This window comes from Myotis brandtii, unplaced genomic scaffold (assembly GCF_000412655.1).
Source record: "Myotis brandtii unplaced genomic scaffold, ASM41265v1 scaffold161, whole genome shotgun sequence".
NCBI lineage: Eukaryota > Metazoa > Chordata > Mammalia > Chiroptera > Vespertilionidae > Myotis > Myotis brandtii.
Genome location: NW_005355881.1, coordinates 477,242 through 487,456, shown reverse-complemented (window position 1 = coordinate 487,456; position 10,215 = coordinate 477,242). Strand labels below are relative to the sequence as shown.

The following is a 10,215-nucleotide window of genomic DNA, read 5'->3' as shown; positions in this document are numbered from 1 at the left end:
GCCCCGAACTCTCCCTTTTCTTCTCCGCCCCACGCCCTTCTCTAGTCCCTCTTCCTTGGGGTCTTGGAGCACAGAGTGCTAGGAGGTAAGCCAGTCCAGCTTGTAGCTAGATGCATAGAATGTAGAAACACACTTGCCAATCTGAACATCCCACACATACTCTCCCGACTCCGCTTAAAATGCTTCAAGAGCTTCCCATGCACTTGGGGACAAACCCAAATCCCACCCCACTGCCTACAAAGATCGGCTCCCCTCTCTGAGATTCAGCCCAGGGCCCTGGGGCCCCAAGCACTCCTGACACCCCCACCCCCTCCTGGGTTGCCTCCCCTGAACTGCACCCCCTGCTGCTCCTATGATTACTGTGTACTCACACTCAGCTCTCTGCTCAATGGCCACTTCCTCAGAGAGGCCGCCCCTCCCACACCAGCGAGGAGAGGTCCCTGTATGTGACCATCCCTCCCTGTGCCGTGCCCTCCCACGTGAAGTACCTTTCCTTCATGACACTTCATTATGCAAGTGTTTGTTTGATTGTGCATTTAACGTGTGTCTCTCCTCTTAGACTGCGTTTGTTCTGCTCCCCATGAAATCCTCAGTGCTTAATGCAGACATTGCTCACAAACTGTTGAATGAATGAATGAAAGCTATTTTCTCAAACTCTGATGGTTAATGTGGCTGAAGATCTGTGCCCAAGGAGTATAAGGAGCTCAGGTCTTTGTTCACCCATTCAGTGCCTAAGCCTCTCATACTTGTGATGCTGGAGAGGCAGAGGCAAGTACTAGTAAGATCCCGCCTCTGCCATTTGGGGGCTCCACAGAGTGGCAGAGACAGCCTGGTGCATAAAAAACTTCACAGGGCAGCACCTGGCACTGAGTAGGCAGGCATTCAATAAATAGTATCTGTTGGCTGGCTTTCTAGAGGAGAAAGCACCTGAGCTGGGTTTTGATGTGCAGGTAGGAGTTCATCAGCCTGGGAAAGAGGCCATAACCTATACAAAGGCTTGGAGTCCTGAAGGAGCCCAGCTTATTAGTCCTCTAAGTTTGGAGACTTGTCAGTAGCTGAGGTGTTGAGGTGGAGGGTGCTTGTAGGGCATGAAAAGCAGAGTGGTGCCCAGGGAGAGTTCTCTGGCCTCTGCTAAGGCCAATCAGCTTTCCAGGAAGTTTTGATCAGCAGAGATGGGGGGAGACCAACTCTGAAGTTTCCTGTGTGTTGAGATACGGGTCTGAGAATTGGGAGACTGACCAGGCCACTCAGTTCGGGGCTCAGGGATCAGGACCCTAGACAAGGACGGGAGGACAGCCTTGATAGTAATCTTTCCATTTGCCGGGCAGGAGACCCAGGTTTTCTCTCATCTTGACAGTCATCCCTGGTCCTTGGCTACTTTCCCCCTCCATACATGTGGCTGGAGTTGATCCACGCAACTCAGCAAATGAGGATTTGACAGCTAGAGCTCAGAGAGGCTCTTGTCCTTGCTCAAGCCAACTAATGGCAGAACCAACAGCTCCTGACTCCTAGCCAGGGCGGTGACATGGTGGGTCTGGTAGAATGGGGTGAAGGGATGGGGAAAGAGGAACCGGTGCCAGCTAGACAGTCGCCGATGGTGAGGCAGCCAAGAATACGGGCTTTGGAGCAGACACACCTGGCTCCGAGGCCTGGCTCTGCCAACCCATGGACCACATTACCTTAAACAAGTCACTTCACCTCCTGGACCTCAGCCTCTTCATCTCTATGAGTGGGGCTAAGAGAGCTGGCTTCCTAGGGTTGTTGAAAGGATTAAAGAAGGAAACTGAGCGCATAATGTGTGTTGCCTGCAGCCTGGTTGCTTGTTTGTTGTTTCTTTATCTTTCCTATATGAAGCACTTAACTCTTGAACTGCAAGATAGAAGTCATTGTTCCCTTACGTAGGCAAGGAAACCGAGGCTCAGAGAGGGCAGAGTCATAGAGGGGCCAAGTGGCTTGGCCAGGATTCAAACATGTGTGTCGGAGGTCAGTCCCAGCTGGATTCTCCAACCCTCTGAACCCCCCAGGCCTGGGAGAAGGGCTTCGGGGAACCCCAGAGAGAAAGGGAAGGAGTCTGACACATCTGCCTAAATGTCAGTGGTGGTGGTCTCAGGCAGCCCAGCCCTGTTGTCTGCCCAGCAGCTGGGGCTCTGAGAAGGCCTGCAGCCCAGCCGCCCACATCCTGAAAAGATCAGAGAAACCGCTGACTCACCGCTGCACCCATCCAGCCATACCATCATCTCAGTGGCATGGGCCAAACCCCACCCATCTCCTGGAACCACAGTCTGTCAGTGATGGGAGGGCTCTAGTAAGTTCCTTCATTATAAGAGGGGGAAACAGGCCAGAGGCAGGGAATATCATGCCAAGGCCACAGCAACACAGTGACAGAATCAAGCCATTGACCAGATCTCTGACACCAGCTCCCGGCCCCAGGAGGTTTAACTGTTCTGTATGAATGTCTATTAAGATGCAACCATTGTGCCCAGCCAGGGGTGTTCGTCTCACAGCAACCTCTCCCAGCATCCCCACTGCTGTCATAACTATTCCATCCAACCCCTTCGTCATCTGCACCCAGAGCCCCTCCTCTCTTGCTTTCAAGGCCACCTCCAGAAAAGCACCCTGTGCAAGGAGGAAAGAGAACGGCCATCTGTTAGCAAACATTTGCCCAAAACACACTTTCTGTGGAAGGTGGTACAGTGTGTGGTTCAGGGAGCCAGTGGGAGCCAGACTGCCAGAACTCAAACCCATGCTCTCCCGCTCGTTATCTCTGACCGTGGGCACGTTGCTTAACATATCTGTGCCTCCGTTTGCTTACCTGTTGAGAGGGCCTAGCACCTCCTCAGATGGCTGTGATGAGGGTTCAGTGAAGTCAGCATACGTCAAGATCCTGGCATGTGCTCAGTATGCGCTTTTATTATCACAGGGCTCACCCTGTGATAATATTTCCACCACGTTGAGAAAACCATCTACACGGACACTACACACCCTGCTCTAAACCCTGAAAGCCTCTCCGCCACCTGATGTTCTGGTTTCTCACCAGAGCGGGGGCAGGTGGTCTCTAGTTCACTCCTCACTCAGGGAATATGAGCTTGGGCTTTTAAAAGCCCACCTGTCCCCTTTCTAGTCGAATCCCGTGCTTGTACAAGTGGTTGTGTGCATGCGTGCGCTCTCTCTCTCTCTCTCTCTCTCTCTCACACACACACACACACACACACACTCACGCTATGCTCTCTTGCTCTTCAAGGAGAAAGGACTTCTCCACAGTTTCAGTTAATTCACTGCTTCCAGGTCCCCTGCCCCAGGGAGCCACTGGGAGCATCTGTCCTTGTCGAATTCCAAAGGTAGCTTAGCAACAGCACCATCTCCAGTGAACCCTGGCCCCCACGGTAACCTATTTTACAACCGCCGCCTCCATCACTCACCGCCAGGCTCCTGTCAGCACCCGCAGGAAGCACTGGGCTCCGAGGTTGTCACCAAAGCCCCATGCAGGCAGCTCCCTTCGCTGTCCTGCCCCCTCGGCAGCAGCAGCCTAGCCCACCTCTTCCACTCACCTTCTCACAAGACCCACCCTTAAAGCAACCTCCCAACATTTCCATACAATCTGGGTACGTTGACTAATCCCTTTCCCAAACTGTAATTTCCCCGGAGGCCTCTGTCAGTTGGATGTGGATTTTGTAGGGTTTTTAATTCTTTTTTTAAAAAAGCTAGAATTATGGGGTCAGCCCTTATGACCAGCTCCTGTGGGCAGTGAGATCTATTTTAGATATACAGCAGGATTAAAGTGGGAAGGAGAGCAGATTTAATTAAGTTGCTAATATTTAAAGAAAATTGATGAACTCCTGGTTTACGAGTAGCACAGGCACGAACAGACCCCTTATTCTGGGAGAGGCTTTTTATTTGATTTGCTTTCCGTTTAAATCCTGGACTCGTTTTATTTGCGTAGCTGCGCTGTCCATTTAATTGTCTTTAATAAGGAAAACGTACCTCTGCTCGCATTTAATTTTGATTTAATTAGGAGGAAGTAATTAATGGCCTCATAAATCCTGCTTTTCAGCCCCCCCGGGTGGAAGCACTCACTCTTGTGTTTGTGTGTTGTTTATGATCTGAGGCTGGGATTGGGGAGAGGCAGTCTCCTCCTGGGCTATCCACACTTGATGCAATGGAAAGAACCCAGGATGGGGAGTCGGACAGGCCTTGGGGCTGCCTCTTGTTAGCTGTGACCTTAGGCCCTCTCTGGGCCTCAGTTTGCCAATCTATACAACGGGGAGAGAGTAATCTCTAATTCACAAGATCACTATGAGATACCAATGAGGTCATGGTCAAGGGTCTGGAAGTGTGCCCAGTGACTTCCCTCCCTAGTCTAGTTCCTGTGTACCTGCAATTTAACAGTGATTGGACCTTGCAGAAAGCCTAGAAGACATTGGGGAAGTCTAATGACAGCTGTTTATTTCATTATTCATTTATTCAGTGTGTTTGGTGCTGTGCCCTGTGCCGGATGCTGGGGAGCTAGAAACAAAGCCATATGCTTGACCTTCAAGGAGCTCAAAATCTCCACTCTCGTGTGCATACACACAGACACATTCCACTTTCCCATCTATCTGTGTTTTCTCTGCAGGCATTGTCAGGGCACTAGTGTGTGCCAGGCCTGGGGAGTTCAGACAGAGAGTAACCAGTTAGTCCATGCCCCTGGGGCCCATGACAGCTGGGGAGACTGATATGCAGCATTGAGGTGTTCTAGAGGAGTGTGCATGCAACAGGGGGACAGGGAAGGGTGAGGGTTCTGCAACCAAATTGGAGGGCATCTGAGAAGACCAACTGAAGGAGGAAACAAGCTGAGTTTAAAAGACTCGAAGCAAATATTGCATGATGGCCCCTATATCTCCAGTGGGTCAGGATTTCAGCGACCCTCAAATCCTCCTGAGACTAGGGTGGGAAAGGGAAAGGAAGTGAATTTGCGTTGAGCACCTACTATGTGCCAGGAGCTTCCACATATGATCTTAGGAATCTTTGAAATCTATGGAAAGATTAAATCAGCCCAATGTACAGATGGGAAAACTGAGGCTCAGAGAAGGATTGCCTCTTACCCAGGGTTATGAATGTACAGATGGGAAAACTGAGGCTCAGAGAAGGATTATGCAACAGGGTTATACAACAGGTCAGTGACAAAACTGAAGCTGGCACCCAACAAATCCTGAAGCCAAAGCTTGTCACCTTTCCTGACTTGTGATTCGAAGTCCTTTTCCAAATGATGAAATAGAGGCTCAGACTGAAGAGGCTGCCAATGACTGTGGCCTGCCGAGTACAGGGCAAAAAGACGGGTGTCCGGGCCTCCCAGCAAGCCGTGCAGCCCAGTGACTGCCCTGCGGCCCACTCCCTCCTCCTCTGTCCCTCTTCCTCAGCCAGAAGCATTGCAAGTGGACTCACCGGATCCCCAGAGGCTGCAGGGGAACCAGCCTGTGCATAGGAGTCAAACAGATCAGGGCCCATCTCCATCTCTTCACCTGGAAAGCGGGGTGCATCTATGTACCCCATAAAGTTAAATCCATTACTGCGGAGGCCTGCAACACCAACACATGTCTGACATGTAGCAAGTGATCGATAAATGAGAGCACCAGCCTCCAGCCTCCACTCACAGCTGGAAGTCTTGAGAAATGTCCTCAGGTGGGGCCACAGGCACTCCCTCCCTCCCCACTGCAGAGCAGGGCCGGGCAAGCAGGGCAGGCAGCCCCAGACCAGCCCGAATCCTCAGCTCCTAGCTCCTGCCCAGGCTGACCAGCCCTGTCTGACTCTGCAGTCCCCAGAGGGTAGCCACGGGGCCCCAGCGTGAACTCTGTGTCATTCTTCATGGAAAAACATTGATGACATCACCCCTGAGTTCCACTGGTCCCTGTCCGGGGTCTGAGTGAAAATGTCAAGGGCTGCAGGGACATGAGGAAGACCCAGGAGAAAGAAAGAGAAGAAAACAGCCATTCATAGTGTTTAGGTCATTACATGTTCTCATTTAAGCCTCACCACACCTGCACCAGGTAGGGCTGGATCTGATTTCTCAGGGGAGTGCGGAACGGGCTCGGAGAGGTAAAATTAACAAGCCCGTGGTCACAAGTCATGGGATCAGGGGCTGGCTCCTCCTGTCTGTGCCTCAGTTTTCCTATCTGAGAAATGGAAGAATAATAGTGTTCCATGTGGCAGGGATGAAAACAAGTAAGATTATAGCTGTTAAGCATCCCCCCAAATGGTAGGGAACTGTAGGCACACCTTGTTTTATTGCACTTCGCTTCACAGATGCTGGTGTTGGTGGGTTTGTTGTTGTTGTTGTTGTTTTACAAATTGAAGGCAAGAGCCTTCACCAGCAAAAATATGTGATTTGCTTTATTGCAATACTCACTTCATTGTGGTGTCTGGAACCGAACCCGCAATGTCTCTGAGGTACGCCGGTATTCTGCTCACTGCTCAGGAACGTTTGCTGATGAAGTAAGCAGATGCCAGGTCTGGTTGGAAAGTGGGTGCAGGCACTCTAAGATGGAACAGGTCCCCCCTCTCCTGTGGCCATGTCCCCTGGGCAGATGTGGAGGAAAAGCACAAACAGCAACAGGAGAGACAGGTCTCCTCATCCCGGCACTGCCAATGATTCAGGGCCGCCGTTCTGAGATAATTTTATGGGGGGCATTAAACTGAGTTATGAGGTTTTTACAATCCAGCCACTTATGAGAAATCTATTAACAGTAACTGGACAGGAAGAAGGCTTCTTGGTGGAGCCCAGGACAGGCATTAATTGGGGCAATCTATAACAGGATGGGGACCCAGAAAGGTTCCACCAGCCGCCTCCATTTACTCCCCGCAATTTCTGCTGAGAATCAGCAGACTCGCCAAAAAGAGAGAGATGCCCATTAATCGGCTAATGAAATATGAAAATGTTTATGGGCCATTCAATCTTCCAAATGGCACTTCTATAATCCACCTTTCAGACACAAAGTTCCACCAGCAGAATTTATTCCCCCACTCCTCCAGCATGGCCGGGGCTGGGCTTTCGTCCCCCTCGGTGATGACTTCATTTGGCACCTTTATCCCACTGAGTGGGCTGGGGGACACGGGGTCCTGGCCAGACATGGGACTTGGGGATTCTCTCCTTCACACCCCATCTCTGTGGAAGCTCAGCGAGGAGTGGGGACCACCCAAGGTCACCCGCTTCATTGGATGCATTTGCTTCTGCTCAGAGCTGCCTCGGGGATTGGAGCATTAGAGGATAAGGACTTAGGTGTTTCTCTTTGGGAGAACAGTCTGCTGGCTGGTTGCTTGCCCACAAGATCTCCGTGCAGAGGAGAGAGGCTGGGATCTGGAGCCTAAGAGGGCTTGGACTAAATCCCAGTTATATATGGCCAACATTTTGTAATAACATAATAATATGATAGTGACCATTTACTGGACACTTATTATGTCTCAGGCAGGGCTGATTTTCAGTTCGCACATGCCAGTGTGGTTGTGCTGGCTGTTGAGATAGTGACAAAGCTCCCTGCCTGCGACAAACAGCCTCTCTCCTCTCCCTCGCCCCAGCTCCCTCGGCCCCTTGAACCTCTCTGTGACCTAGCAACCTCATGGCTCCTGCCTGGCCCCACAGGGCCCTCCTGTGGTACCACCCCTTGGACAGTGTCCCTGCCATGCTGGCTGTTAAATACTGTGTCATGTGGTGCCAGGCAGGTGCTAAGGGCCTTGTGTGATTTCAACTCAACTATCCCCCAACACCTCTAGGAGAGAGGTGCTATTAGATCACATGTTACAGAGGAGGCAACTGAGGCCCAGAGAGGGGCAGTGGCCACACAGGGAGATGCTGCTGCAGCCAAGGCCAGGCTGTAATGCCGCTTCCTCCACCCGGGCTCCTCCCTGGAGGCTTGAGGATGGAGTGAGAAGGCCAGGCTGTGGACCAGTCCAGTTCCTCCAAGGAGCAAATCATCCCATGGGAAACTAAAAAAAAAAAAAATCTATAATATCTGTAGCAAAACCTACTCAAGTACTATTTTTTTCTATAAAGAACCCTGAACTAGATAAATATGTAAATTGCTTAGCATGGTGCCTGGCACATAGTAAGTGCTCCTTCAATTTGCATCCCCTTTTTTTCCTCTCTCGCTTCATGCCCTGTCCCCCTCATGTGCCCCGCCCTGAGGCTGGCTCTCCAGATGTGAGTAAGAGGAGTAAGATACCAGCCCTGACCTCTGGGGGCTCAGAGCCTGAGGAGATTGGACAGCAGCTTGGAATCCTATTAGAAATGCTAACTGAGGCCCCACTCCCAGACCTACTAAGTCAGAATCTGCATTTTAACAAGATCCTCAGGTGATTTGCATGCACATGAGGCTGGAGAAACACTGGCTACAGCCATCCCACAAGCTGAACATGATAATGATGGCTGATGTACTGAGCTGCAGAGGTCGTGGAGGGGATGGGGACGGGGATCCAGAAAAGCTTGGGGAAGAGGCGGCATTGAACGGAGCTGCGGGAGGAGCAGAGTTTAAGTAAGCAGAGAAGTGAGGACAAAGTGCTCAAAGAGGAGCCCATTGGTTTGGAAGTGGCTCTGGGCTGCTTTGTAAAGGCAACGGGGAGCCATGGGAGAGCTGCAAGCAGGGAAGGGAGTGCTCAGATCTGCCTCCGAGGCTGAGCGGTCCAGCTGAAGAGCGAAAGGTAGATTATGGGGGCAGGGCTGGAGCAGGGAGAGCTGCGGAGGGCTGGTGAGGCCCAGACAGGGGTGAGGCATGGCTCCCCAGGCCTGTGTTTTTATTGAAGGATGGGTGTGGTAAAGAAGGGACATGCTTAGGAACAGGCCCCTGCGGGATTCCCAGGGGGAGGCCGAGAGGAGCTTCCTCCCCCACCTCCACCCTGTCTTCCTCCCTGCCTCTCCAGATCCACTCGGACTCCGACGAGGGTGACGGGGCCATCAAGTACACCATCTCGGGTGAGGGCGCAGGCACCATCTTCCTGATCGATGAGCTGACAGGTGACATCCATGCCATGGAGCGGTTGGACCGTGAGCAGAAAACCTTCTATACGCTGCGGGCCCAGGCTCGGGACCGCGCCACCAACCGCCTGCTGGAGCCCGAGTCGGAGTTCATCATCAAGGTGCAGGACATCAACGACAGCGAGCCCCGCTTTCTGCATGGCCCCTACATTGGCAGTGTGGCTGAGCTGTCCCCCACAGGTGGGCTGCGGGACCCTGGGGAGCCGGGGTAGGCCAGGGTGAGGGGGAAGGGGAGCTGCCAGGTTCTGAGTGGGAGCCCGCCGTGGGGGGAGTGGCTCATACTACGGGGAGGGGCAGGAGTGACAGGATCTGCTACCTCAGGGCAAAGGGTACTGGTGTGAGCCAGGTGACCACAGGCTCGGGCATAGACCTGGACACAGTCACAGAAGCATGCATGTGACCTCAGGCACATACATGGACATCGTCCCCACATGAACATGGGTCTCCATGTGGACTCAGACACACACTCGGACATGGTCTTACACCCACACATAGACCCAGCCTCACATACCAGCTCAGCTGTCCACCGTACCCAGTCCTTCACCAGAGTTGAACTCCACACACACCGTACAGCCCTTGGTCACAATCCCACCCAGACGCAGGTACAGCAGGACACAGGTACACCTACAACCAAAGACAGCCAGAGTGGGACACAGCCGAAACGGATCAAGCACACAACCAGACACAGCCAAACACCCAACATAGCCACATACAACCCCACCCAGGAAACAGCCCTTTGCACAGATGGAGCTTATGCATAGACACAGTCACCTACACAAACACAAGAAATAGCCACACTGAATATTACCATCCTGGGCCCACTCCACCAAAGGGTGGCCGTGGACAGGCCCGGGCACAGCCAGGTGCAGCAGCATTCAGACGGCTCCCTTCACTGCCCTCAGGAGGCCCCAGCACACCAACAGGCAGCCCCCTGGGGACACAGTTCACAGAGACGCTGAGCCCCCAACACAGGCTCAGGTGCATGTGCCTGGCAGGCTGCAAACACCCAGGGCAGGGCACTGGGTACGTGTGGAAAAGGGAGCACATACATCACAAGTCCCATCTGCAAGAAGACCTCAGACTTGGCCGCATCAAAAACACATTTGCCCAGCAGGGAGCACTGAAGCTAAAGGTTGGATGGTCTGCCCTCTCCTTCCATGGGGCCCACATGCAGGTGGCTGACCACCAAGGCTCCACTTGGCCTAGGGCTCCTC

The 10,215-nt window shown here is 52.6% G+C and overlaps 1 protein-coding gene across 1 annotated transcript in view; it reads left to right on the top strand.

Annotated features, from left to right (window-relative positions):
* CDH22 (cadherin 22, type 2) overlaps window positions 1-10,215 on the top strand; it is a 125,052-nt gene that overhangs the window by 21,547 nt on the left and 93,290 nt on the right. Inside the window, exon 3 of the mRNA XM_014536384.1 lies at window positions 8,887-9,181. Coding sequence (XP_014391870.1) covers window positions 8,887-9,181 — 295 coding nt within the window. The remainder of the gene's footprint in view (window positions 1-8,886; window positions 9,182-10,215) is intronic.